The following is a 25,883-nucleotide window of genomic DNA, read 5'->3' as shown; positions in this document are numbered from 1 at the left end:
TTTCTCTCTTATAGCTGCATACTGACAAGATTCTCTAGTGTAAACGGCATCTCCCATACATCACTGAGCGTATCTCCATCCAAGGACACTCCACGCATTTCACCACATCCTCCCGCAACAGGGAATCTGTCCATTAGTCAAAACGGATTTGGTCACAGACCAATGCCCAACCACTCACCACCTAGCATATCTGCCCCACTTTGGCCTTCAATTTGACGTCCCTGCTATCTTTACCCGCCGTTTGCTTTATCAAGTAGCATTTGTACCATAGCACTCGCATACATTATTTACTACATGCAACTTATGGATTCATTATTGAGATTTTAGACTCCAGAACCAGCTGGTTGGGCGATTAGATCGTCAATGATACTGTGGTCGACCGGGATGTTAGCTTTACGCAAGTAATCATCATTCCTACACAGATGTCAACATTTCTCCAACCAAACAAGACGTTTTCTTACCAGAACTGACAACAACCCAAGCATAAACGCATTAGGGAGCATTCTATCTTGCCAGATACCATACACTCACCTTGGAGTAATGTCTGTTGCCAGAGTCGCATCTGGGAAGATATTTAATCACATCATTCATTCCGCGGGTGTCCAGGGAAACTTACAAGATCGTGACAAGTGTTTGACCTTCCCGCCATCCCTTTTTCTTTACGAATTTGATGCATGCCACCAGATTGCAGGCGCTGCTGGAGCCCAGAAATAGGCCATCGTTTTGAACGAGGTATCGGGACATGGCAACCGCTTCCACGTCAGTTATCCTGCATCGTCAATGAGCTTCCATTGAGCTTGGAGATGAAATATTCAACGCACCGGAACGCGTCATCTATGATCGGTATCGCAAGGTCGATGTTGTTTGTCATCCGGTTGATACCTCTGGAGATACAGGTCAGAAGGGGAAATGAAAAATGATGCTGGCGTACACACATTCCCTCGACTACTGTGTCAACTTGATGCCTTCGTTTTGTTCCTTCAGCTTCTCTGCGGTCGTATAATACGCCATGCTTGACCTGAAGGAGTATGAGAGAAAATCGGGCAGCTGACAACGACAAGCTTCGACCTTGTTATAAAGCCCGCTGCCTTCTGGGTCCGCTAGGACGACTTGCACCTCCTCATCCATCGATTTGAGGAATCGTCCAATGCCTGCGATCGTTCCGCCCGTTCCTGGTTCATATAGCATTAAAAAAACTGGACAACTTGAACATAATATACGCGCACCTGCTCCAGATACAAATGCATCGACATGACTATTAGTTTGACACCAGATTTCTGGACCAGTCCCGTCGTAATGGGCTTCAAAGTTACTGCGATTCTATGTATATGTGAGTTCAGCTAGCATTTATTTATCAAGGTGAGCACCTCGAATTGGTCGGCAAAGAAGCCTCTTGGTTTGCTTAGCAGATCTTCACCCAGCGGGTCATCGGTGCTGCCTTCTGCATTAACGTGCGACGATGTAGTCGTGACCACTACAGATGCAGAACCTGTATGGAGCTCGTGGCTTTTATGAGCGTTCTCTAAGCCTTTCCCTATATCTGATCGTCCGAATTCGATGGCCGCTCGCCTAGCGATATTCTTTTTGCAGATTTGTGAATATTCATTGCGTGCCTTTCCTCGACATAAATTGCTCACCACATACTGCGATTATCATGCCGATTCTGGTCAATAAATGAAATGGCGACCACGGTATGAGCTCGCACCTGTTTTTTGTCAACAATGCTCGCAGGACGAACACGCAGGACATCAGCTCCAAGGGCTTGTAACGCATTAATCTTCTCCAGGGCAACATCATCCGGCATGATAATCGCTAAGAAACGTGAGATGGATTCAACAGTTCGAGGAATTTTCCTACTTGTATCATATCCCCTGCAATATCATGTCATCAGACACGACGTTCTCGCACCAGAACTAGGGTCACTTGCCTTGCCTTGGCTATCGTTGCTATCGAGATGCCAGTAGATCCCACAGTGCCTTCAAAGATGCGGGATCCAGTGTGAGGGTGCAGCAAACCTCGTCGTTCCGCGTCCTCGATTACTTGATATCCGTCAGATATTGAGTTTTAGGTCGATTTCTGCGCAACAAACTCACTGCGCAGAGCAACTCGGTCCTTGACACTTCCTCCAGGGTTCAGAAACTGTGAATTGCCGCAAAGTTGGGAACATTGAAGGGACATGTTCTAACTCGACACATACCTCTGCCTTTCCAAGAATCTCGACTCCCAAAGCATCACTCAATGAGTCGATCCTCACCAAAGGCGTATTTCCTGGACGTTCAAGCTTTAATGTTGTGGAAGAACAGTCAAACGGCCAAGAGACATACCTATCAACCCAGTGACACCATATACAACTTCATGGCTTCTCAACTCAATTGGTCGAGACTTGTGTTGCTCCTGCAAAAGGCTTTGACGTCGTCGGGAGCGCCAATATGATGATATGGACGTTGATGTTACAGACAGAGTAAACCCGATGAGGATGCCGAACGTAATATGACGAACAACTGCGTTGGAATACCAGGGAGGTAAAGTTAATTCGAAAAGTTTCATGGCATGAAATGAACCAAGTCCTTGAAATACGTGCTCAAACTTATAATCGACTGTACATGACGGTCATGACCTGTAACACCTGGCATTTGCGTGGCATACACTAGATTTTCAGGTGCTATTCCAGGAACGATGATACATAATGAACATCGCTCTCCAGCAAAGCTTCAAAAGTTTGACATCACAAACATGCATGGAATTCAAATAAATTTGTATTGTAGACAAAACTGCTATGATACAAATAGAAATCCATCAGACAGACGCTCAACTCGTTGGCTCCGTTTCGCTAGACTGCAAGCAGTCGCGCGAAGGACAGAACCAAACGTCCTCGAAACCCCACGTAAACGCGAAGCTATGTTCTCTGTCGAACGAGAGAGCGCGGATGTCATCGAGTGGATTTGAAGAATGTGGCATGTGTAAACATGCGAGACTCGAGTTAGTTTCTATAAAATAGATCCTAGCTGAGTATGTTCTAAGGAATTCATCATTTGCATGCATGGCTTATATATCTTTTCGACCTGGTCCGTGCGCGACACTCCCACGGCTCTGCATCAATTGAACCTTGTGGCGAAGACTCGGGTCCTGCAAAATACCATCTAGATCTTCAACGGGAAGAATAAAAAATAACCTCGTAAACCAGGTTCAGTGACTGTCCACGGATCAAGTTGCGTTGTGAGGCGGCCTGATTTTTTTCTCCTCACAACGCATGACAAGTAGTACGCGCACCTCGGTCCTCTCTGTTCCGTTTCTACCTTGCTCAAGTTCGTCCCACAGAAATTAACAAACCAGAAATGTTACAACGTGTGCCTTGCACCTTTCCTCGCCAACCCACCTTTTTTGATAGATAGTATGGATTGCTTTGCTCGGAATCACCCACCTCGTACATCGTCCGGTCTTTCTGTTTGTCCCGCGCCTTTAGCAACCATTGCTTTCAAAGTTTCGGCAGTGGGTCATTCCGTGGCCATGGCACACTCCAACGATATGCCGCCAGCAATATGGTGCACACGACCTTCGGAATTTCCTCGCGTCTCTGTCACAGCCATTTAATCATCGGTGACTCGGTAAATATTAGGCTAAAATGTTTATTTCTATACACGCCGTATCCTATTCCTCTGATTTGATTGTCTTTGCAGGAATGTGTAGGGATCAATGCTATTCAAGGCCGTTGGTATATTTTCCACGTCCTGCTGCGTGTATTAGTCTCCCCTAGGGACCGAATATAAGCAAGGCGACTGTTCCTTCTTTGTTATACTGTGAATTTTCAGCTCCTACAAGAGTTCAGAACGTTCAAGCATAAGCACGAAATGAAAGCCAACTATCTGCATGCATGCGTCACAACGGCTATAAATGGATAATGTATTTCCTTGTCGAGCAGTGGAAGACACACGTTACTCACAGTCTCACAGTGACTTTAGCCATCTAAGCTTTCTTTCTCAACATCATGGCAAGCACCATTCAAAAGCAAAAGCTCTTTTTGTCATTTCCGCACTATGCTGTGGTCGGCGCCTCTACAGACCGGTCAAAGTTCGGCACAAAGGTACTCCTTATTTCAATATTTGTCGTAGACATGACAATATTGTTCATAGGTCCTGCAATGGTATATCCAACGGAACAGGCCAGTAACCCCGGTCCACCCGTCGAACGACGAGTTGGAGGGTATAAAGACCATACGGTCTTTAATTGACCTTCCGAACCCGACCGAAACGTCAGTGAGCATCATAACGCCTGCCAAGGTCAGTAGCGTGTTGCCACGTTCAGCGTCGCTACTGAATCCGTCTTTGGCAAGATTACCATCAATCTGCTCAAACAAATCAAGGAACTTTCGATTCCCGCTGTCTGGTGCCAACCAGGAGCAACTGACGTTGCCTGCGTTCAGTACATCAAAGACAACGGGATGTCTGACCGTGTGCTTTTCGAAGGGGAATGTATACTGAGAGATGGTGACGGGGCCTTACAGTCAATGTTATGAGATTCGGACTGATCTGATATGGTCATGAATGAACTATCATTAATATTGCCCTATGAAGTTACCTTTTTCCGCATCCTGGCAGATCATCGCACGGGGTCATGGTCTACGATCACCGGCAAGTCCGATCGAGTGGCCGCTTCCACGATACTAGAGTCCGAGGCACTCATACCGCAAGATCATCCATCCGCGGGGCAGTCCGACTGCACAGTTGCAACCACGTAAATTGCCATCTAGTTCCGCACGAGCTAATAAATCAAGATGACGGAAACGCTATAAGAAGTTGTCTCCGCGGTCTCAATGGTTCTCAGGCTATCGAGTTCCCTCGTCATGCTATCCACCTTCTTTTTATTTCTTCTTGCGCTGACCAATATTAATGTAAGCGCCAGCCCGCTTGACGCCCGTTCCATTGCCGCCCGTTCCACTAAGCCCGTCGTCGCAACTTGGTACGGCGGATGGCATGCGACCGAAGGATTCCCGCTCTCTTCAGTTAGCTGGAACAAGTACAACACGCTGTACTACTCATTTGCGTGAGCTACCTGTATTGGCGCAAACACAAATAGCTTCAGTTGACGCAATCATGTCTGTTTCTCTTAGAGAAACAACTCGTGACGTCACTAGTCTGAGCCTGACAGACTCTGATGGCGAGTTGCTCCCTCAATTTGTCTCTGAGGCCCATGCACATGTGAGCAAACAAGAATTTGTCGCTCCTGCAATTAATGTCTAACCCACGCGCAGGGTGTCGAGGCCCATATTGCTATCGGAGGCTGGACTGGGGGTATTTGGTTCTCTTCTAACCTTGCCAGTGCCAAAAACCGGACGGCGTTTGTCCAAACTGTGGTAGATTTTGCTTCAAAGTACAACCTCGATGGCGTCCAATTCGAGTAGGTTACTTCCTATGACTCCGGCATTACACGCTGACCTAAGTCGTCCTTTGCCAACAGTTGGGAGTCCCCGAACGATCAGGGAATCGGCTGTAACACTATCAGCGCGAACGACACGGCAAACTTCCTCGCATTCCTCCAAGAGCTTCGCCAAAACCCAAAAGCGAAAAAGCTCGCCCTCTCGGCCGCCGTAGGACTAGGACCCTTCTTCGATGCTGCTGGACACCCTTTGACAGACGCCACTGGGTTTGCGAAAGTCCTCGATTATGTCGCAGTGATGAATTACGACGTTTGGGGTTCTTGGTTCCCGACCGTAGGGCCTAACGCACCGTTGAACGACTCCTGCGCCGCGTCCGCCAACCAACAGGGTTCTGCAGTTTCTGCAGTCAAGACTTGGACGGACGCAGGGATGCCAGCCAACCAGATCGTACTCGGTGTCGCTGCCTACGGTCACTCATTCAGCGTTCCTCCCTCTGACGCATTCGAGTCCTACACGAAGAAGCTGGCTGCATACCCCGCCTATAATGCCTCTAACCAGCCCTTGGGTGATGCATGGGATAACACCGGTTCTGTTGACGTCTGTGGCGTTTACGAGGCCCAAGGTGGCACTTTCAATTTCTGGGGCCTCATTGACAACGGTTTCCTCACCGAACGAGGCGTGCCTGCTGATGGTATCTACTACAGATATGACACTTGCAGTCAGACGGTAAATATGTTCTTCCACCCTAAATGAAGAGCGCTCATTTCGTTGCTTGTACAGCCATATGTGTACAACGAGACCTCACAAGTCATGATTTCCTTTGACAACGTCCGATCATTTGCTGTCAAGGGCAAATACATTAAGGATACCAAGCTGCGCGGTTTCGCGATGTGGGAGGCGGGCGGCGATTACAAAGATATGCTCCTCGACTCTATTATCGATGCTTCGGAGTGTTCTTAGACCACTACTCACTTTATTGTCTGGAACTACGGTGCCGGATCACATTCGTTGACATGGATCACTACGTTCGTTTCATACTTGATCGCAATCACGGTCTTTTCCAGTATTATATTAGTTGTCTGAAATGACTTTCCCTTTGTTCAGTACGCGACTGCCGCTGCATCTTTCGTTACATAGTTACAGTCACCTTACAGTTTGAGTAGTTAGTTTAATTCTTTAGTGAGTTCTTGATTCCTATTCGAACTCGTATTGTAAATATTTCCCAATCTCAGTGTGTTCTCCGATGACTCTACCCTGCAATGGTAACTTTCGTGGCAGTCTCCCTTCTCTTCCAAATGAATAGATTGAACCATGTGCATCCCACATCTATTTATATGTCTAACTTCTAGATCTACTTCTATGTCATTCTTCTACTTGTTCGCCGATCATTGACTACAGACCTGTTCGCATCCACTTCTGGAATTGGTGTTTTTCTGCCCAATGCTGAATGAGAACGCCTGCGATGGCGGTTGGCGGGGGTATCCTGAACGGCGGCTCGTCGTTGTTATTAACTTCGACAGATTGTTCTGATTTCGCTGATGCGGGGTTGTTATCGGGACCATCTTGGATCTCTGCGATCTTCTTGTAGTCACGGCGAGAGAATTGAGTTCCACTAGAATGTCTCAAGACAGCGAGAATTTCTTCTCTGGTGTACCACCGAGCATCTATGGGATATCCCCGAGTCAGACTTCGACATCGACGTTTCTACAGTAAACGACTGACCTTCGAGTTCGTTATCTAAATCTATACGGATTGGCGCAGAAGAATCAGCGGTCGCATAATAGCCGACCATCAAGTTGGCTGGATAGGGCTAAAATGCCGGGGTTGATAGGTTGGAATTCTGTTGTGCAGAGTTAACGTACCCAAGGCTGTCCAGAGTGATATCGGACGTTCCAGACTTTCACTCCGGCTTCCTCCCACATCTCCCGCTTGACGGCATCCTCGAAGGACTCGCCAGGCTCTATGAAGCCAGCAAGTGCGGAGTAGAATTGACCGGGGAATTTTTTCTGTTTGGGGCTAAGTTAGAAACCAGCCTGGATCAAAGATCGGTATGCTCACATTTCTCCCGAGGAGGACTTTCTCTCCTGATTCATCTATGGCGAGCATGATTACGACGGGATCCGTCCGAGGATGAGCAAAATTATGCAGCCCTCGCCTTCATGTCATATGAGTGATTGTTTCCTATACAGTATTGGAACGAACCCGGAGGGACAAGGTTTCCTGTCCGTGTTATCGGCCCAGGGAAGTAGAGACGTACAGCTCAGCTTCCATCCAGCCCACAAGGAATATACGGGCGAACCGCAAGCAGGACAGAACTAGATCGTCACATTTCCGTCAAGGTTTCTGTCTGCAAATACTAGCACATACCTTGTTTCTTTGGTTCCAATCTACCATGCTCCGAGCCTCCGCAAAGATCGCTGCAGTATACGCGTCAAGACTTGACATCGCTGCGCGTGGCTCCACAAAAGTCAGTGTCGACCCATCCTTTGCAAGCTCGGTGTTCTCTATGGCTTCATTGACCTTGCTCTCATCGAGGTCTGCGACATCCGCGGAAAAGTAAGGGGTTCCAGTGAGTTTCGCAACAGCAGAATGGGGATCTTTGAATTCGGAAGATGGGAGAGCATTTCCCGAATTTTCCGTCTCTTTCAGACCAAGGAATACTATTGATGGACCACGGACTCGGGCAGCCTCGAGAACGGATAAATCAGATGCGCAAAGTTGCCCTTCCTGCTCGCCCTGACCGAAGAATGGTTCGGCACCGAGCAAGGGCCTAACGTCCTCGGTGGTCAACAACGCCAGACTTCGTTTCTGTGTACCAGTATGAGAAGCGACAAGTGGCTGGCCCCCATTGAATAAGATCCACCTCGTAGCAGGCGAGACGACGACTGCATTGAGGAATGAATGAGATGTCCTCAGCCATGATAGACGATTGAGAGGTGATCCGGCAAGGAAATTCGTAAATCTGGGAAACCAAATCCATCAGAGGGATGCTGTCATGTATGTAAATCATGACACTGACGCTTCGGCCATCCTGACAATGTGCAGTGCTCAGGAAGGCAGTCAGACAATGGAAGAGATTTCAGTAATACAAGTACGTGAGTTCTAGTGCATCAGTGCTCGCTAAGCTGAAGTTACGGCAGGGTCACGCGTGGCATCATGATTGGACACGGGTCCCTATTTCCGAGTCCCCCTCGAGAACACAACCTGTGGCCACACAAACTTGATGGACACACTGGTGCCGCTACTCGGACCAAACGATAGACCATAAAATTGTAATACCTTGTTGTGGTCCTGCTACTAACGTCAATTTACCCCGCATTCCATAACTTCAGTCTTCCATTCCCCGGAACTAGGCTAAGCTACTGTGGCGGCCGCCCATCATGATGGCAGGAGTCACATCGAACCTTACTGTAGGTTCTATTCGGGCTTCCGCAACTGCGAGCGCGTGTTCAAGTCCTTTGTGTTCAAGTTGCAGGTACTTGCCAATCTTATCTTCTTTCTGCACAATTCACGCATATGTTCCGAAGATGAGGTCGTACAATGTACATTGATCTTCCCATACTTGGGTTACAATGCATGCGAGTCACTTCTTGCCACCAGATTCGAGGTGATTTCGAAGTAGAGTGCTTCTTCTCCGTGCTTCCTGTGCCTATGAACCGGTCAAAGCTTGGTGGTTGGCACTCCAATCAGAACGGACAGTGCCTTGTTGGCTGAGCAATATGTCCCTGACACCCAGGCTATTCACCGCTGCTATGCCGCGTTTGCCACACTCGTGGGTGACCCTGTTTGGCTGGCCCCCCTGACTCGTTCTCCTCCAATCCGACTCAAAGCTCACATGCACATTCAAACACGAGGCAAGCCATTCTCTCACCCTGTAAACCTTCAAGACAATGCACGTCACTTCAGCCATGACATGTCATGATCCAATTTGCCCGAGGCGTTTTAACACAGCGCTCAATCCATGAAAGTTACGTGCGCCGTCCGCCTTGAAACTGCCTTTTACGGAAATTCGTTTGTTCCCTACCCATTTTCGGCTACTACGCGAAGTCTTGCGCTCATCGCAGAAGGCCTAGAAATACCGTCCGGTGGTCTATCCGCCCGCTTTCATCCTTCCATATAGGGCGAACAACAATGGTGGCTTTGCCCCTGGTCTACCTCGAGAATCGAAGCGCTCCCGCAGACGGAAGGAAATAAGATTTGGTCCACTAACCAAACCTTGTATAAAAGTCCAATCACCCGGTTCCTGTCCATGTCGGAGTCCCACCTGTTTGAACCTTGAGCTGCCGTACGCCAATTTTGCTACATCGGTTTCTTCTGTATTTCGGATTCCTGAACTCGTATGTTTTCTGAATTCTAGAATGCGATGACGTCCGACCCCCGCCCAAAACAAGATGGGAATACAGGGTCTATGTGTCGCGCAAACTTATCGCCCGCTCAAGTCATCGCGGAGGCGTGGCGACGCGAGTCTCCGCAAAGTCAAGAATTTTGGCGGCAAGCAGAGGCAAAACGCAAAGAGCTCTACACAGCACCCCGGTCACATAAACCACGGGGAAAGATTTAGGGTCCGTATCTTGGCGGCATGACTATTGACAGTAAGCGGCGACCTCCATTAATTCAGTTCGTTACTCACGTTGCTGTCATGCCATCGCCACTCAGGTTCTTCGCATTCTGTGTACATATATTCATTACTTTGGACGATATCAATTGTACGATTAGATAGATGCATTACAGACAGGCTGAAGGCTGCCGGACATGCCTGGGTGACAGAAAGCTATAGTACTCATTGTCAGAGATTGATACGTACTTGACGCACTGACAATACATAAACAATATTATTGTCCTAACGTTGAAGGGACCTCGGTTCCAACAGTTGATATTGTCTCCTCACCATCGTCCTCATCGCAGTCCTCCTCATAGTCCTCTTCCTGTTCCTCCAACGCAGCCTCTGCTTCCGCCTGTGCTTGAGCTGCAGACGCAGCATTAGCGATTGCCTGCTCCAACAGTCGCGCTTGTTCCTCCGAAAGACCATACAGTGATAGCGGCGGTGCAGAAACAGTTGCACTGTCCGCGATTGGAACAAGACAATCATTATTCGGAGCGCCACATCCGTCGTCCACAGGGAAAAGCTGCGATTCGGCCATGCTATGATTGGCAGCGCTCACCGCTGAATTATCTTGTTGAGTTTGAGAGGCCGGCATATTTTGTAGCTGGGCCCTAGCGATGACGCTAGCCAAAGTTGCTTGACTTCCAGCCGGATCAACTTGCATTGATGGAATATCATGATCCACCGCTGTTCCCAGCGCGCTGGACACGTGTGATTGCAGCGTTTTGTGAAGACTGAGCACAGCTTCTTGTGCATGGCCGATGACGCCGACATCCATTTCCCCTTCCTCTGGACCCCAATCATCACCAAACGTTCCGTAACTTGCTGTAGAGGCCACGGAATGAGTCACAATATCAGCCCACATCCGTGTCCGTCGACCTTCCCGCAGTGCATCATCCCCACTCTCCTTGTCCAGTTCGACTTCTTTGATTGCCGCGTTGACGCATGCCTCCCCTTTGCCACCACGAGTTGCGCTGCTATTTTTGTGCCTCTTTATTGCGTCACGCCGCGAGAATAACTTGTAGCAACCAGCACACTGATACCCCGTCTTGTCGTGTAGTTTGGCATGTCGTTTCAGGTCATGATTTCGGGCAAACGAGGCAGGACATGCAGCACAGCGATATGGCCTGTGCACTGCGTGTACTTGTTGGTGCGCTCGTAGGTTAAACAATCGCGCGAAAATCTTGCGGCAACCTGGCACCAGGCAGGGGTATACTGCGGTACCAATGTCGCTGAACGGGACAGGCTGAGGGCCAGTTCCCGGCGGTATCCATGGGCGGGGAGGATACATTGACACGTCAGGGGGTTGCATATGAGCGTTCGGTGGGACAGCGGTGGGGCCGATGGGACTACCACTTAGGACTCCAACCACCTGAATGAGTCCACTGATCTCCTGTAAGGCGTTTGTCTCAGGCCCTCCTCTCGCAGAAGAGGTGACCGCAAAAAGAAATATTTGATGTAACTGTAGCTGAATTGAGGATATGATCGACGGATCTGGCGGGCCGTTGGAAGGTGGATGGGAGGCTAGAGTTTCTGATACCACGCGAACTGCGTCTATTATCTGGCTCTGTAAATGGCCATGTGCGAAAGTTGGCCGTTTGAAGGCTCGTGGCTCGTTCCTCCGCTGTTCTTCTTCAGTCTCATCGCGTTTCCTCTTGCCTTTATCCAGCTGTAGTGCAGGCGCATTAGAATGACGCAGTACGGCAAAAAGAGCGTCGGAGCGAGCCAAAGATACAAGGGTCATGCTGAGTGATTTTGCGAGGTCTTTGGAAATTGTTCCAGCGGCGACTGTGTGATTGAGTATTTCCAGAACGCTGTTGCCTGCACCAGGAACGACCGCAGATGCTAGAGTTGAGTGAACCAGAGGATCCTTCCCTGCAATGTTCAGCACGTTCCCCATCGTCTTCAAGGCGGCCTCTTCCTTCTTGGACGACATAGATGGTTGGGAAGGAGGTTGTGTGATCGGGACTGCAGAAGGAACCGCAGACGGAACACCATTATGTAGTGGTGCACCAGGAGTTGATGTTGATGTTGTCGTAGTGACATTTACGCGGTCTGCCTGCGCTTTGCTGATGTCTGCCCATAGCTGTTCCTTCAACCGACGCGCAATTTCCTCCGCTTCTTCCTCTCCATCATCGTAGTCATCATCATCATAATTTTCGTCCTCTTCAACCCATTCATCTACCTCCTCATCTCCAGTTTGTTTAGTGGTCGAGCTCGCTGTCGCGTCAATTTGGTTGGATCTAGGTTCAGTCATAATAAGTACTAGGTACCGAGATGAGATGCTTAGTGGAAGGTCATATGATTATGATGTTGGTCGGGTACAAACCAGAGCAAGCATCTACATAAGTACCGAACTTCATCGATTTATTATTAACGTAGCCAACTGTCCATCTTACTGACTTGGCGAGACCTGTCTCTACGTATCATATTCGTGGCAATGAGCTGGCTAGTAAGTGGGAGTTATGTCCGCGCTAGTAATCGGCAAATGCTCTTGTGTGAAACTCCGCAATTTGTATAATTGCCAGCCGATTACCTCAAGTTCCAACGGTTCAAAGTCACACTTTGGGTTAATTTTCCCTCAGGAATAGCCAGTCGCAAATGTCGAACACGATCAAGGACCTTGCGGCTGGAACGGCTGGAGGGATAGCTCAGGTATGTATAAAATAGGCTCAATGCTACGTGTCGACTCAATCCGCGTATTAGGTCCTTGTTGGACAACCCTTCGACATCGTGAAAGTGGTGAGAGTGGCTATAAAATCCAAGCAAGTATACTTGCGTACACATTATGACTCTTCCTCAGCGCATGCAAACTTCGGCAAAGGGCACTTACAGTGGCATGCTGCATTGCGCTGGCGGTATCTTGAAAAATGAAGGGCCTCTGGCGTTTTATAAGGTGATGCTCTTGTCACTCTTTACCGTTCTTTCTCACATCATTCTGTTAGGGCACTTTAACGCCATTGCTGGGAATCGGTGTCTGTGTATCGATACAATTTGGAGTCCTCGAGTATGCAAAGCGCATATTCACGGTTCAGAATCTCGCTAGAGGTGAAGGGGGAGAAGAAGGGAAGATGTTGAGTGGGGGGCAGCTGGTCATTGCTGGGGTTGCGGCAGGGCTTGCTAATGGCGTAGTCTCTGGTCCAGTGGAGCACATTCGCATTCGTGAGTCATATGTGTTGCATGTATGACTAGTATTCGGCTTTTGACCTTTTCTTCAGGTCTGCAGACGCAGTCAAATACTAATCCAATATACAAGGGTCCATTTAACGCAATGAAACAAATTGTCTCACAACACGGCATTTCTGGACTATTTAAAGGACAAGCTGTCACCTTTCTACGTGAAGCGACAGGCTATGGCGTCTATTTCTTGGCATACGAAAAGCTTGTACAACGCGAAATAACCCAAAAGGGAATACGACGGGACCAGATCAACCCTATGAACTCTATTCTGTATGGCGCAGCAGCTGGATACGCAGTAAGTTCCATGCCCTCTACCCAGTGCATGTTCGCGTGTACATTGAGCTAATTCTGCGACAGCTTTGGGCAGTGATATACCCTATAGACATGATCAAATCTAGAATGCAGACCGACGGATTTACCCCGTCTACTGGACAAAAATATGCTTCGGCACGGGATTGTGTGCGGAAAGTTTGGAGAAGCGAGGGAATCAGCGCATTTACACGTGGTTTGGGGCCCACTTTGATTCGGTACGCATTTGATTCCTCGGAAATGCTTCACGAACTCATTGCTCGATCAGTTCACCATTTGCGAACGGGGCGACATTCCTTGGATTCGAGATGGCTAGCAGACTGCTGTATTCATAATTATTGAGGATTCATCTCCTACACGTCAATGCGAGACGCTCGGTGGTCACACTGTTGGATCAGTCCGCTCATATTCTCATATTTTAGATCGGACTAGATCAATAATATGCAAACAAACGAGTTTCCCTGTGTCTATATCTCAGTCGGTACTATGGTGTGGCACAGGAATGTACATTTTGACGATCACAATGATTATTTCGGTCAATGTAACAAAACAGTGCATGCGAGTGTCGTGAGTAAGGTTGTACTTACCACGCAGAGGAGACACTACCACGCAGAGGAGACACTCGTTGACAGCTCGAGGTTAGTTGAAATTTGCCGACGACTCCAACGTTGATGAAATATGGTATTTAGCAAGTGCCACCTCCTCGATAAGCTAGACGACATATGATACTTACGATACACCGGACAGACCAAAACCACTGTTGTTGTCACGATTGAGGTCGTCCAGCAGTCCCCACCCTCGCATCTGAGTGTTGACACTGCCAGTGATCTGCCTCGACATATATTTTTCGTGATACGTAAGGGTTCAAAGAGGGTATTTATCCCAGGTTGCAGCATAGGACAATTCGAACGAGATGGTCTTCTGAATGATACCATATTCCTCTGCCTGCTCATGAGCCCTCGGTCCATGCATTATAGCGTTTAAGCAATTGCAACGCTGTCTTCGTCTATTTCTTTGGGATGGTTGGACGGTTGATGAAAATCAATTTCTATCCAAAATTCCGCATATTTCGGTTGAGATACAACGACGTCATCCAGTTTCTTTGTAGCGTTTGCCTTCGCCATGGGAGATGTCAACACAGCTCGATACTTGCGGTGATGGAGATCGTTTCCGATCACCACCTGGTGCCCATAGCGCTCAAGCGCCTGTTGAGCTTTCGGAATCACGTTTGTCTCGTCAATTTCCAGCTGGGAAAATGTGTCGATCAAATGACAACGTAAAAAAAGTGAAGTGAGCATACCTTGAAGAACACAATGAATCCTTCTGGGTTCCGCTCTGACACAAGTGGCTTTAATATCTTCGGTACTTGATCCATTTCTGTGGACAGATTGCCCTTTCTAGATTGTATCCAATGTTCCGACTGACCGTAGGTATTGTCGAAATCGTTTTCCGAGACAGGGTGTGATCACTTACCAATCTCTGCTGCGGTAGGAAGAAATCACTGACAGCGGTAGCAAGATGATACGTCACCTTTCTTCCTGAGACACTCATCGCTCTACTGACTGCGTGCGGTAACCAAAGATATTCGTTCATGGTAACGAACGAGACCATGAGTAGGGTTCCTTGGGCATACACTACTTTGTAGTTAAAGTGATTTGCGGTGTTGGTGTCGTAAGTAGAGGGTCATTTGAGTACGGGAATGCCGAGTCGATAGTCGAGGATGACAGTGATGCAGCATCAATCTCGAGAAAGTTGAGGAATGGGTTGGTCGAGTGGGAACAACGTCGACTGAAAGGTTGCAGGCTGAACTGGCGATGCACGAATATGACGCCATAACCAGCTTTCAGGAAATATTCGGCAGATATCGCATCTCGGGTACCTGCATGATGGTTAGCAGAGCATGACGCGAGCACCTGTGATAATGACTCTCACCGTTACAAGTACGACGGATAAATTAGCCTGTCGTTGCCGTTGGGTAAATTCGTGAACGCCCTTTATGTCGGCGACGAGTGAAGGAGGTTGTGGTTGTGTTTCAAAGTACGACTCAGCACAGAATTTCTGTAGTTCATATGTTGTATTAGACATCCTGCGCGAACCAGGAGACCCTGCACAGTGCAATCTCATCAACAAGGCGAGTAGAGCGTTCGCAGGGGCGAACGGAGCTGGTGCACAAATGGAAGACCCAGTCCTGGAGTCGCATTTACCAGCGGAAAGTGAACAGCGTCATCAGGAAAAGCCACGCGCAATTTCCATCGGTGGTTGCTATCTTTAGACAATCAAGCATGTTCGGCAGTAGTTACCATGTCTTACCTCTACCACCCAGTGACATTGCAACATTTTCGCATTATGTTGACCTCGTGCAATCATATTGTCTGAGGATTGTAAGTCGCTTGTGACATTTGCGATCATCTTGCAATACATACTTAGGCACCAGCAGCGGCTCGGGCCGTGGACTCCAAAATTTGCTTGCGGCAGTCAAAGTTATCTCATCAAGCCTTTCAACCGTGACTACCGTTCTGTATTTACTTCCAGCAGGTGACCAGCACCATCAGCTTACCCAAACCATTAACTTCGGCCGTCACGCGTCATGCCCCCTTAGCGCCGCGCACCCATTGAATACGATTGTGATGCGTGTGGAGCTCATAATGTTGATGCTATTCGTCTGACGAGGCACAGTGCGCACCAGAGCCCGCCGTGCCTACGAGAAGTTCGTATAGCTTCACGAAAAGCGTCTGGCGGCAAAAGCGCGTGCAAAGCGGAGAAATTAGCCTATGTCACTGCGGCATCGCATCCAATGCCAACCACTCAAACACTCACAGGCTGCACTACCAGTGGAAATCATAGCTAGTGCAGGGACTCGGCAGATTCGGGCGAAGGTTCTGTGAATACCGTGCATTTGGATCGCGCTGGCATACTGATTTTATTTATTTCCTATCAGTCAAAGGGCCCTTTCACTCCGAGTCATCCGGTCCCTGAGCCTCTACCAAGATTGACACCTCTGCTCCCTCATACTCTATCATCCTTACTCGAACAGCACACGGATGCTAGTGCCTGTGTTCAGGAAGACGTGTTGGCAAGTGCTCGTAGGCGATTGTAGTGGTTTCATTGGTTGGAACTTGATTATGAGCGCTTGGCAAAATGTTTTCCCTGATGGTCGATGGCAAGCTCACTTTGACTGTGCGTTGGTGTACTGCTTGACTTGTTCTTAAAGGGTTTAAACAGTCTAGACTGAAGAATGAGAATTGTTGCGATCAGAACAGGCAATGGTCGCCGTTATGACTGGTGTCGAAATAGTTCATTAAGGTTGAGCGGTTTCGAGAATATCGCCATGCTCGCTGTACGTTACAGCGAGCAGTGGTGAACTTCATCATGAAGCGCGTGTCGAATGAGCATGTGATTACTGGATCGGATCGGTCAGCGCCGTGACTGACTTGTACGATGTTTGCGCCCTCACACTGAGCGGTGTCATCCCTTTATTGCAGTAACTAACAGAGTCTTAAGAAAAGGCACAACTTAGGAACTCGGGCATACTTGGACGTTGGAACTTGCTAGTACGTTGTGTTGCATCTTTTCCTGATATTCACTTATACTTACATTCATACGAGGATGTCAACCGACTCGACAAGTTCCCTCATTATGTCGACGTACTGTCTAACATTAGTAGCAATGGAATGCACTGACCTATACGAACTCTATTAATCCAGTGTCCGATCTCATTCCCTCGACCATCTTATCGCTGAATCGCTGAAATGACAACTTTCGTCCGGTCATGCCTAGGCGTCCCCTCACAAGGACTCAAAGCACTCTGCTTGGACATGTAAAGCAACGAGTGACTCAAGGGATTGATCGGGTGTTGCATGGCCCAGGCCGGGCACTACGACAAAGACCTCCAAAACCCTGCCAAACCTCGGTGTCAAGTAATCTCAGTCTTTACTCAACTATTCACGTCAAGTTGAGCGCCATCCGTATAATTTATCTCTGGCAAATAACTCGATCCTGATGTTCATCCAACGCTGTAACAGATTGAAGCTTTCAAACCGATGTGGTTGCTTCAAGGACTATGCACTCACGTATTCCATGGTCCACATCCACTAGTGACCTCCACAAAGCGTCTGTACGAACGCCACAAACGGCTGTCTACCACAAAGCACAGTGGAACGACCACAGTCGGGAATCGTTTATATACCTCCCCCAATACCTCCCCAGTGCCATCATCACCCAGAGTTGAAACATATATCCACCTCGGACAGAATCAAGTAGCACCACCACTCATCTTATCCCATCACCAATCATGTCTAAGGTAGGCCTAATCCTCGTGCACTAACTTGAAGACTGACTCGGACGCGGAATATTTAGACCTACATTTGCTCTGCTCATCCTGGCTGCAACGCAACTTTTACCAGGTTCATCGACTTCAAGAGACACGAGGCCGCATATTCATTAGAGTGCATTTTTTCTCCTCTATGCTATATAGCGTACCTCACTCACATTCGCTTATACAGTGGGTATATCTGCACTTGGCCCGGCTGCGACTTTGCGACAAAGAGGAAAGTCAGCTATGAAGTCCATTCTGCTAAGCAGTACGTGTTCATCCATCACTATCATCGATTCCACCTCGTCAACATTTTTTTTAGTACGGGCGAGCAACGCTACATCTGTCCTCACGATGATTGTAACTACAAGACCCACGACCCCGCCGGCTTCACGCGCCACCGCCAGAAACAACATGGGTATGTTCCTCTGCGCCGCGGTCGTGGTGCCCCCTCCATGAAAGGGTCAGGCGGGATTCAACCGTCATCCCAGCCCCCGGCACAGCCCCAGCCCCCGGCAAAGTCTCTTTCCCCCAATACATTCTCCCAATACCAATACCAACTCCAACTTCAAGCCACGCAACTGCAGCCCATGCTACCGCAACCCATGCTACCGCAGCCCATGCTACCACAACCCCAACTGCAGCACATGCTATCTCAACCCATGCTACCGCAACCCATGCAACTGCAGCCCATGTCGCAACCCATGCTATCCCAACCCATGCAACTGCAACCCATGCAACTGCAGTCCATGTCACCGCAGCCCATTCAACTGCAACCCATTCAGTCGCAACCCATGCCACCCCGGCCCATGCCACCTCGGCCCATGCAATCTCATCCCATCGAACATAAATCCACTCAATACCGACCCCCTCCACCTATCTACGACTCATCATTGGGAGTCTTATACGGCTCAACAGATACCGCGGACGACTACACCATGTATACTCCACCTGCGAGGACCTCCAACGGGTGGACTGAGGGATGCATGTGTCCTGAATTGATGCAGAGACGCCCTTCGGAGATGCTAGGGTATGAATATTAGCCTTATTAGTTTTCATGATCTTCAGACGTGAGGAAATCATTTGTGATCTTTTTCTTTCCTTGTCGGTGATGCTTTTCTTGTTTATGTATGGCCTCGGATTCTGCATCCTTATACTTGTTTGTATATCTCATTTATCACTTCTTGGTGTCAAAGCAATACATTATTTTATCAATGTAGCACGTTTCAAGTTGTAATTGAAACATTTGCCTTCCCCTCAAGCTTCAAGTTTGATTCACGCTCTCAGCGCTCTGAGTCATGCTCCGCTACCAAACTCTATTGATTCTAACAAGTGTTCCGATCACCTTCGGACGTTTCCTATCGTCAATTACAGTAATAGATGCTTGTAAGTGGTATGTCGAACACATTTTTTCCGCCGGTTTGAACGAAAACAAAACGGACGGAAACGAATCGAGCGGCTGCCAAACGGGCCCAAAATCTGAAATTCGGATTCGCTTGCAGGTAACCCCAGCCTCTTTGTTACGACGTGTCCAACATTTACAATTCCGAATTCTCTTGCAAGACTTCCTATGCGCCACGGGGCTTACAAGGTTGCAAACCCGTACACACTGAGACGGTAAGGACTACATTTATGCCCAATATGAGTCTGCTCTAGCCAGGATTCTTCATACCAGATAGGATGTAGCTAACGTTGGTCCATGGAATCGCACTCCCGAGACACAATTCAGTAAGAGAGTCTGAACTTTGACGTTTATCTCTTAACGTCACCTTCTAGAAATGTCTCCGATGTATTTCACCTTCATGAGATCTGATTGGGTCGAGATGTTCCTAAAGACCAAGTACCTACCTAGTAGTACTAGTGGGCGCATCAGAGAAGAAGATATATATTGTCATATATCGTTATATATCGTAATATATAGGAAAGGCTTTCGTCACATTGGAATATAAAGTGATAATAAAGCAATATATGACTATGTAAAAGCACCATAATCAGTATAATTCGGACAGCAAGAGAAGTGATCTGAAGCTCATTTTAACCAGACACGGATCCAAAATGTAAGGGATGCCTCGTAAGTGCTAAGTCGGAAGGTATCCGATCAAGTTGAACGTTAGTTCTTACGATACATCCGAGTTTGTGGTGAATAAAAGCCCTCGCGATTTTGACTAGAGTGTCAGTTCGACCATAGCATCCAAATACCCACTCTCAATTCCAACCATGCAGTTCGCACTCACTTTTACCATACTGGTTACATTTGTTACCCTTGCTGCATCACATCCAACACCAACATTGGCCGAAGAATATGGTGAGTACTGAGGACTCGTGCCGTTCTTGTCGGTGAGAGTGATACTGATATGCTATGCAGCTTTGGCTGAGCGCCAGCAGCTTCCGAATCCCTCCATGACTATCAGTATACCTAGCCTTCTTCCCACGTTTTGAGATGCCTGAGACACCTGAGACACCTGGTTCAATTGACTGATAGAGAGGTAATGGTTTTTTCTCCTTTCATTGCTATGAAGTCTTATTGCTGTTCAGCTTTCGAATTAGGGAGGGGTCGCGAGAAGAGGTACTGAGTTTAATACATCGTAGAGCTACGGCATCAGCACGCAGGCTAGCTCAGGTTGGCGTGTTAGAATCGATTCCGAGAGTTTTATATGCACGAGATTCGAGACTTGAAGCAGATATGATCGAGGGACGGACTAGTACTTACATAATCAATGATCTTAGTGTCTTGGACAAATTTGTCACGGCGTGTTCACTGTTAGCGGTGCACTAAAGAGCCCTTGTTCAACCAGGACTAGGTCTAAATTAAGATTCTAAATGGGTTTTCTCCTACTGCAGACTGCCATACAGGGCTCACAGGTGCGCTAAGGATCGCTAATAATTGACTTGGTTTCGGCGCTTTGCTAATGCTCCACGGGTGGCAAGCAGATTCAATTTTTGTCGAGCGCACTTACCTTGATGCTTTCACTTTCTAGTGGCTTGCTCACGTACGTTTATACTGCGACCATTCTATCATATACTGACTAAGGACGACCCGTTCCCAGTTAGTCACGCTGCTCAATTCGCGTAGACTAGTTCCATCGACTTCACGCCATTATCAATTTCGAACCTTTCCTCCCCTTTTGCCCATGATGATCGTGCCCAAATTCATTTGCCTTCAAGCTTTTCATTATGCGAGTGGAATGTGATCTAGCAAGGTATGTCGATTAGTTATTTTAGTCCCATGTTCTCAACACGTGTTAGATGAATGAAAGATAACAGTTTCCTGAGTCTTGTCCTCACCCACAACGCTTGTGACAATCAGCATAACCCGAAATGCTCCCCCGCGTATTAGTGTGCGGTCAGTATCTGGTTTATCCAATGATCAGTTGGACTCTAATGCGTTGCAGGTGAGATTGAGTATGTCCAAGATGAGTTCGAGGAGATGTTTCGTGGGATCGCCGAAATTGTAGTAAGTTGGCTTCCCTTTCAATGCACCTCTAGCTTATGTGCCATCATCCCTTTCCCTCTCCAGCATCTGGTATCAGAATCTCGTTCTCATTTCCTCTCCTCATTTGGGCCCAATGGGCCGTATGAAGGGACTGTCGCCTTGTACAGGCGCAACACATCTTCTGCAGTCATAGGAAAATTTGACGCGCCATTAATTCACGCTCTAGCCGATACGAGCAAGGTCCGCTGGATCGCTCAGAGTAGCAGTGGTTACGATGAAATTGACGTGCAAGCCTGCAAAGAACGAGGTAATGTCCGCTCTCAGTCAGATAACTATTGCTAACGTGCATTTGCCCCAGGAATATTGGTGTCGAATACTCCAAGAGCGAACGAGGATGCTACTGCTACTACCGCTTTATACCTTATGATATCATGCCTGCGGCGCTTCTCGATGGCAGAACGTTCCCTTCGCTCTGGTACATGGAAGACACCCTGTGATGCAGCGCAAACTCACGACGTTACTGGACGCACGCTTGGTATCTTCGGCTTGGGTGGCATCGGTCTGAGATTTGCTCGCCTTGCGCACGCCTTTTCAATGCACATCATATACTTCTCACGAAGGAAGGCAGAATCCGTACCAGACTGGTGCGAATATGTCTCAAGCCTGGAGGAGCTGTGCAAGCAGGCTGACGTACTGAGCATACACGTTCCTCTAAACCAATCCACAGCTGGTATAATTGGAGAGAAGGAGATCAGGACCCTGCGACGGGGAAGTGTGCTTCTCAATACGTCACGAGGACGAATAGTGGACCAAGAGGCGATGATACGAGCACTGGGGGACGGTCATGTAACACTTTTTCTATCGTCTTGTCGTCTTTGTTCACAGCCTTCAGCTTTCATCAGTCGGCTTGGATGTATACCCCGATGAACCGCGCATAGATCCGCGCTTGTTGACCTTCCCGCAATGTACGCTTCTGCCGCATATTGGGGGAGTATCAGCGGAGTCATCGAGGGCAAAAGAACTGCAAGCGTTGGGAAACTTGAAAGCTTTTGTACTGGGTGGCATCGGGGAAAATATTGTCCCTGAGCTGAGGACGGAAATCGGCAACTCAACTATGTTGTAATCGCTAGCAGCAGGCCGGACAAGGCATAGCACAGAAGGAACAACTGCCTTCCCTCGTCTAATGATAGAACGTGGCTTGTATATTGATCACTGCAAGCCACGCCATTCAGCCTCAGTGCTGTCAAAGAAGCCTCATCAGAATAACATTATAGTCTGGTTCGACAGCGCTAACTTGAACGTTAAACCCCGTGCCTCCCGGGCCCCATTATAACTCATCTTTGTCGCATGTATCACTGGACCCTGCGCACTCGGTGACTCTCCAGCCATGCTCTCCCTCGATCAGGGCTCATTGGCACTGAGAAGTCGCACGAAAATGGAGGGAAGAGCTGCCAATGCACGTCGGTAGGGACAGTAAAAGCCTTCTTCGTACCGCAGAGAAGCTGTCAGTGTAACAAAGCAAATTTTGATGTTACCGCACCATCTTGTTCCCCGTACGTACGGCGAGAACTATGGGCTATATGCCAGCCCGCGGCCACTACAACGTTCAATACCTGCAGCACTCGCACTTTTTCTCAGCATCAAGCAGGGGGCGAGGCAGAAGCTTGCTCTACAGTAAACAGTTCACGATCAGCCGCGCAACTTGGAGAGTATCGCAGTGTATCAAGAGATACTTGATGCGTGGTAACACCAAGGGGAGCCAGTTCATGATTACAGTCGTGCCTGTTTAAAGATATACGAAGTTAGGCGTAACAATGAGTTTACATAAGTTGGATAGACAACGAAAAAACTCCAAAACGCAAGACGAACTCCTTTGCACAAAAATTCAAGTTCCTGGAATAAACGCCTTTTATTTGCCCGGTGCACATAATTCTCTGACCACTTTCTCGTCGATCCTCTTCGCAAAACATATCTCGAACGGAGCAGCATGCGTAATTGCACTGTCCGAGAATGCGTGCGTGTCAATCTTCGCTGCAGGATCCTCCGATAGGCGGAAAGCCCACAGAATAAGAGCCGTGTTGAGGAAGATAGACCGATTCGCGAAATGTTGACCGGGACATACCCTGATGTTTTCAAGTAAGGCATAAGAAATGGTCAAGAGACGAACGATACCACTTACCGACGGCCAAAGCCAAAAGTGAAAAACCGCATATCACCGCGCACACGACCTGCATCGTCAATCCAACGCTGAGGATTAAATCTGTGTGGTTCGGGAAAGACTTCAGGATCGTTTGCGATAGCCCTGAAGCATGAGTGTCAGACCAAAAGGTGAGAGGACGAAAATGATTGCCTACTGACAAATGGTTCCCAATAACAGTCGCACCTGCCGGAATGACGTAGTTGTTCCAAATGATGTCCTTAATCGCGCGATGCGCAAAGCCTGTAGTGCAAGGTGGTTGTTCAATATCGCGTCATCACAACTCAAATAAGACGTACCTCCGGGAGTGATAGGTCTCCACCTGAGACTCTCGAGCATGAACGCAGTAACCTGCGGCAGCATTTCCTGATCAGCAAACGTCGGCACTAATTAGGAGCTATCTCAGTCAACAGACGAACAAAGAAAAGGCATAACCTACGCCGCGTACGCCCCACAACGTTATCGAGTTCCTCTTGTACGCGAGCCTGCGCATCTGTATGAGTGGCAGCAGCCATCATCATAATTGTGATTGCGGACGCAGTCTACAACAGTTGTCGAGTGAAGACGCGATGCAATGTAAGAACTTACCGTATCAGCACCGGCCCCGAATATCACTCCTGCAAGGAATGCCACTTCCTTATCTCCGAGCTGGTACTGTTTCTGGTGCTCTAACATGAACCTCGCAAAGGATGGACTTGCAGTCCCCTCACGCTTCACAGTGGTGAGCGAGCATATCTATCATCACACGAAAATCACGAACCATCTGTCTTCGCACTGCGTCTAACTGCCCGTTATAGAAAGCAAATTCTTCTCTGTGCCATGCCTTCAGCTGACTCAGGTAGCCCGGTACGAAACGCAGGATTGGATACGTATCCACAAGATATGCTCCCGGCTTCATAGCTTGACCGAAACGCGCAGAAAACTTATTGATGGTAACAACTTCAGGATCTGTATATGAAGTCGAAGTAGCCTTTCCATAGGCGAAGGACATGATCACGGAAGCTGAATAACTGAAATCCTCGGATTACCACCTGTACCGCGACTAAGAGCTGGTGTTCGTACCGCATGACATGTCTCTGGTGGTTCTTTGGATCATTTAAGATATCTAGAACCACATTCTTCGCATGCCTGGTCTGCATGGGCTCATAGGTCTTCGCAACCTTAGGCTGCAAGTTTGCTTGCATGACCCTGCTTTACATTTAGTCTCACTGATCGCACCTAGTAGAGACAGGATATGTACCTGCGCATCCGGCGCAATCTCTCAGTGCTGCCCTCAAGCACCACTCTGAACCCGCCAGCCAACGTCTCGTGCACTGCAATAGAACGTGGGCGGTCGGCAACATTTGCTCCCTCCTTTTCCATGATATCCACTGCAGCCTGTGACGCGATCCACTTCATGCCTGGCTAGACGATGTATTGTTTTATGCTGACCTGATGACGTCCTATAACTACGAAAATCCTATGGCCTTGTTTGAGCGAGAACACAGGTCCGTATTGTTCTGTCCATCTCGCGAATTGAAAAGGCGCACTGCGTGAGGGGTTAGATAGAGATCATGTTGGTGTCCCTTGACGATGACTTACTATGACTCTGGCAACGTATTTCCTAATAGCCAACGTCCAGGCGGTCCAGGCGGTAATGGCAACCGTCTGGCGGCCTGATATCGTTGTTTCACTATCCAGACGCTAGCTAAGATAATGATAAGGGTGCATGCGGCAATGATGATCGCCATTGAAATGGTCTGGCTTGCTGATAGTCACGATTCAGACACCCCGCTACTTTGCAGTGCGTCAAGTACTCCAGAACACAAAGGTGGTGACTTACTGTGATGGGTGACGGGTACGGTGAGATGAGAGTGCGTGATTACGCTGACTTATACTTATACAAACACGGATTGAACACCTGCACAAATAAATCGGACCCAGTGTGCGAGTCACGTATTGCGGTCTTCCTATAGTATAGGCTAGGAACCTGATGTGACCAGTGACCACCCTGGTGATAAGTTAGCGCGTGTTCCAAGACATTTTGACTCCACCCGAAGATTGTGTAAGGTAGATCTTCATGTCGTTCTCGATGACCCGTTGACCCAAGGACGAACCCAAGGCCGAGGAAGCGGCAGAAAATAAGAGATTGGCAGAGCTCGCAAGGAGCTCGAACTTTTTGGACAAGAACACGACCGTTGGCCAGGAGCTTTGTCTGCAAATGAAATCTAGTGCCAACAATATCTATGGTTAAAGAATCAAGGATACTGTTCTTGTTTGCTCGATTGTGAAGACGGGCGAGTAATACTTCACTATTTGTTTCACCTGTCAGAAAATGACATCGCTTATGTAATGTTCGGCAGATACACGGCATCTATTATATCGCATTCCATTCTGTTGTTGTTCAGTATCTATAAGGTGAAACCATCGCTAGCGGCCTAGGTAAGTTTGGTTTGAATATTTAGGGGGGATATCATTATACCCATAATAACTGCT

The 25,883-nt window shown here is 48.2% G+C and overlaps 11 protein-coding genes across 11 annotated transcripts; 6 read left to right on the top strand and 5 right to left on the bottom strand.

Moving 5' to 3' along the window:
- Position 1: 1 nt before the first annotated feature.
- On the bottom strand, positions 2-2,687 carry F5891DRAFT_190965 (tryptophan synthase beta subunit-like PLP-dependent enzyme). The gene is made up of 16 exons (XM_041370852.1): positions 2,325-2,687; positions 2,198-2,268; positions 2,094-2,139; positions 1,928-2,039; positions 1,858-1,871; positions 1,706-1,812; positions 1,638-1,643; positions 1,368-1,580; positions 1,227-1,320; positions 1,069-1,172; positions 936-1,018; positions 822-884; positions 617-769; positions 532-562; positions 462-466; positions 2-414 (listed from the first exon to the last, which is right to left on the bottom strand). Exons 1-16 carry the CDS (start codon positions 2,545-2,547, stop codon positions 324-326), a joined length of 1,416 nt encoding a protein of 471 aa, XP_041227487.1. The 5' UTR covers positions 2,548-2,687; the 3' UTR covers positions 2-323.
- A 1,076-nt stretch (positions 2,688-3,763) lies between these two features.
- Positions 3,764-4,662, top strand: F5891DRAFT_190802 (CoA-binding protein). Its single transcript, XM_041370849.1, has 4 exons — positions 3,764-3,900; positions 3,951-4,081; positions 4,131-4,277; positions 4,331-4,662. Exons 2-4 carry the CDS (start codon positions 3,986-3,988, stop codon positions 4,511-4,513), a joined length of 426 nt encoding a protein of 141 aa, XP_041227486.1. The 5' UTR covers positions 3,764-3,900; positions 3,951-3,985; the 3' UTR covers positions 4,514-4,662.
- An 80-nt stretch (positions 4,663-4,742) lies between these two features.
- On the top strand, positions 4,743-6,667 carry F5891DRAFT_190950 (glycoside hydrolase family 18 protein). The gene is made up of 4 exons (XM_041370851.1): positions 4,743-5,195; positions 5,249-5,394; positions 5,455-6,100; positions 6,155-6,667. Exons 1-4 carry the CDS (start codon positions 4,971-4,973, stop codon positions 6,332-6,334), a joined length of 1,197 nt encoding a protein of 398 aa, XP_041227485.1. The 5' UTR covers positions 4,743-4,970; the 3' UTR covers positions 6,335-6,667.
- A 1-nt stretch (position 6,668) lies between these two features.
- On the bottom strand, positions 6,669-8,579 carry F5891DRAFT_190852 (NUDIX hydrolase domain-like protein). The gene is made up of 7 exons (XM_041370850.1): positions 8,394-8,579; positions 7,742-8,336; positions 7,577-7,689; positions 7,433-7,529; positions 7,237-7,380; positions 7,097-7,184; positions 6,669-7,038 (listed from the first exon to the last, which is right to left on the bottom strand). Exons 1-7 carry the CDS (start codon positions 8,402-8,404, stop codon positions 6,767-6,769), a joined length of 1,320 nt encoding a protein of 439 aa, XP_041227484.1. The 5' UTR covers positions 8,405-8,579; the 3' UTR covers positions 6,669-6,766.
- Positions 8,580-9,580: 1,001 nt separating this feature from the next.
- F5891DRAFT_190781 (uncharacterized protein) lies at positions 9,581-10,103 on the top strand. The gene is made up of 3 exons (XM_041370848.1): positions 9,581-9,659; positions 9,732-9,966; positions 10,031-10,103. The coding sequence occupies exon 2, from the start codon at positions 9,738-9,740 to the stop codon at positions 9,933-9,935; it is 198 nt and encodes a 65-aa protein (XP_041227483.1). The 5' UTR covers positions 9,581-9,659; positions 9,732-9,737; the 3' UTR covers positions 9,936-9,966; positions 10,031-10,103.
- A 103-nt stretch (positions 10,104-10,206) lies between these two features.
- On the bottom strand, positions 10,207-12,234 carry F5891DRAFT_949693 (uncharacterized protein; the record flags this gene model as incomplete). The annotated part of the gene is made up of 2 exons (XM_041374898.1): positions 10,207-11,945; positions 11,991-12,234. The coding sequence occupies 2 exons, from the start codon at positions 12,232-12,234 to the stop codon at positions 10,207-10,209; spliced, it is 1,983 nt and encodes a 660-aa protein (XP_041227482.1).
- A 225-nt stretch (positions 12,235-12,459) lies between these two features.
- Positions 12,460-13,935, top strand: F5891DRAFT_190746 (mitochondrial carrier domain-containing protein). The gene is made up of 7 exons (XM_041370847.1): positions 12,460-12,632; positions 12,684-12,719; positions 12,781-12,873; positions 12,923-13,139; positions 13,196-13,452; positions 13,515-13,684; positions 13,735-13,935. Exons 1-7 carry the CDS (start codon positions 12,579-12,581, stop codon positions 13,799-13,801), a joined length of 894 nt encoding a protein of 297 aa, XP_041227481.1. The 5' UTR covers positions 12,460-12,578; the 3' UTR covers positions 13,802-13,935.
- Positions 13,936-13,952: 17 nt separating this feature from the next.
- F5891DRAFT_1163639 (phosphopantothenate-cysteine ligase) lies at positions 13,953-15,797 on the bottom strand. Its single transcript, XM_041365326.1, is given in 6 exon segments — positions 13,953-14,713; positions 14,767-14,886; positions 14,940-15,103; positions 15,247-15,379; positions 15,399-15,732; positions 15,777-15,797. 5 exon segments carry the CDS (start codon positions 15,588-15,590, stop codon positions 14,447-14,449), a joined length of 876 nt encoding a protein of 291 aa, XP_041227480.1. The 5' UTR covers positions 15,591-15,732; positions 15,777-15,797; the 3' UTR covers positions 13,953-14,446.
- Positions 15,798-17,757: 1,960 nt separating this feature from the next.
- On the top strand, positions 17,758-19,029 carry F5891DRAFT_1277369 (uncharacterized protein; the record flags this gene model as incomplete). The annotated part of the gene is made up of 4 exons (XM_041370266.1): positions 17,758-17,766; positions 17,823-17,911; positions 17,969-18,046; positions 18,101-19,029. 4 exons carry the CDS (start codon positions 17,758-17,760, stop codon positions 18,819-18,821), a joined length of 897 nt encoding a protein of 298 aa, XP_041227479.1. The 3' UTR covers positions 18,822-19,029.
- Positions 19,030-21,096: 2,067 nt separating this feature from the next.
- F5891DRAFT_1186925 (D-isomer specific 2-hydroxyacid dehydrogenase) lies at positions 21,097-22,334 on the top strand (the record flags this gene model as incomplete). The annotated part of the gene is made up of 5 exons (XM_041366759.1): positions 21,097-21,121; positions 21,171-21,232; positions 21,296-21,518; positions 21,570-22,057; positions 22,104-22,334. The coding sequence occupies 5 exons, from the start codon at positions 21,097-21,099 to the stop codon at positions 22,332-22,334; spliced, it is 1,029 nt and encodes a 342-aa protein (XP_041227478.1).
- Positions 22,335-23,120: 786 nt separating this feature from the next.
- Positions 23,121-25,138, bottom strand: F5891DRAFT_1127877 (cytochrome P450; the record flags this gene model as incomplete). The annotated part of the gene is made up of 11 exons (XM_041364227.1): positions 23,121-23,334; positions 23,391-23,513; positions 23,570-23,651; positions 23,708-23,794; positions 23,848-23,950; positions 23,997-24,119; positions 24,169-24,418; positions 24,471-24,596; positions 24,649-24,785; positions 24,840-24,936; positions 24,990-25,138. 11 exons carry the CDS (start codon positions 25,136-25,138, stop codon positions 23,121-23,123), a joined length of 1,491 nt encoding a protein of 496 aa, XP_041227477.1.
- Positions 25,139-25,883: the final 745 nt, after the last annotated feature.

The sequence above is a fragment of the Suillus fuscotomentosus genome (assembly GCF_016647785.1).
Source record: "Suillus fuscotomentosus strain FC203 chromosome Unknown F5891scaffold_19, whole genome shotgun sequence".
In the NCBI taxonomy this organism is placed as follows: domain Eukaryota; kingdom Fungi; phylum Basidiomycota; class Agaricomycetes; order Boletales; family Suillaceae; genus Suillus; species Suillus fuscotomentosus.
Note: the sequence above shows the minus strand (reverse complement) of the source record. Positions and strands in the feature narration are given on the sequence as shown.

Coding starts and splice junctions, on each gene's coding strand:
- F5891DRAFT_190965 (XM_041370852.1), bottom strand. CDS start 2,547: ATGAAACTTTTCGAATTAACTTTACCTCCCTGGTATTCCAACGCAGTT. Junction 1,019..1,068: donor GCAGCGGGCTTTATAACAAG/GTCGAAGCTTGT, acceptor ATACTCCTTCAG/GTCAAGCATGGCGTATTATA. Junction 770..821: donor ATCATAGATGACGCGTTCCG/GTGCGTTGAATA, acceptor TTGACGATGCAG/GATAACTGACGTGGAAGCGG.
- F5891DRAFT_190802 (XM_041370849.1), top strand. CDS start 3,986: ATGGCAAGCACCATTCAAAAGCAAAAGCTCTTTTTGTCATTTCCGCAC. Junction 4,082..4,130: donor GGTCAAAGTTCGGCACAAAG/GTACTCCTTATT, acceptor TATTGTTCATAG/GTCCTGCAATGGTATATCCA. Junction 4,278..4,330: donor GCATCATAACGCCTGCCAAG/GTCAGTAGCGTG, acceptor GTCTTTGGCAAG/ATTACCATCAATCTGCTCAA.
- F5891DRAFT_190950 (XM_041370851.1), top strand. CDS start 4,971: ATGCGACCGAAGGATTCCCGCTCTCTTCAGTTAGCTGGAACAAGTACA. Junction 5,395..5,454: donor CTCGATGGCGTCCAATTCGA/GTAGGTTACTTC, acceptor CTTTGCCAACAG/TTGGGAGTCCCCGAACGATC. Junction 6,101..6,154: donor ATGACACTTGCAGTCAGACG/GTAAATATGTTC, acceptor TTGCTTGTACAG/CCATATGTGTACAACGAGAC.
- F5891DRAFT_190852 (XM_041370850.1), bottom strand. Junction 7,530..7,576: donor AGGAAACCTTGTCCCTCCGG/GTTCGTTCCAAT, acceptor TATGACATGAAG/GCGAGGGCTGCATAATTTTG. Junction 7,185..7,236: donor ATCACTCTGGACAGCCTTGG/GTACGTTAACTC, acceptor CCGGCATTTTAG/CCCTATCCAGCCAACTTGAT.
- F5891DRAFT_190781 (XM_041370848.1), top strand. CDS start 9,738: ATGACGTCCGACCCCCGCCCAAAACAAGATGGGAATACAGGGTCTATG.
- F5891DRAFT_190746 (XM_041370847.1), top strand. CDS start 12,579: ATGTCGAACACGATCAAGGACCTTGCGGCTGGAACGGCTGGAGGGATA. Junction 12,633..12,683: donor CGGCTGGAGGGATAGCTCAG/GTATGTATAAAA, acceptor TCCGCGTATTAG/GTCCTTGTTGGACAACCCTT. Junction 13,453..13,514: donor GCGCAGCAGCTGGATACGCA/GTAAGTTCCATG, acceptor ATTCTGCGACAG/CTTTGGGCAGTGATATACCC.
- F5891DRAFT_1163639 (XM_041365326.1), bottom strand. CDS start 15,590: ATGAGATTGCACTGTGCAGGGTCTCCTGGTTCGCGCAGGATGTCTAAT. Junction 15,104..15,246: donor GCAACCTTTCAGTCGACGTT/GTTCCCACTCGA, acceptor TTAACTACAAAG/TAGTGTATGCCCAAGGAACC. Junction 14,714..14,766: donor GATTCATTGTGTTCTTCAAG/GTATGCTCACTT, acceptor ACATTTTCCCAG/CTGGAAATTGACGAGACAAA.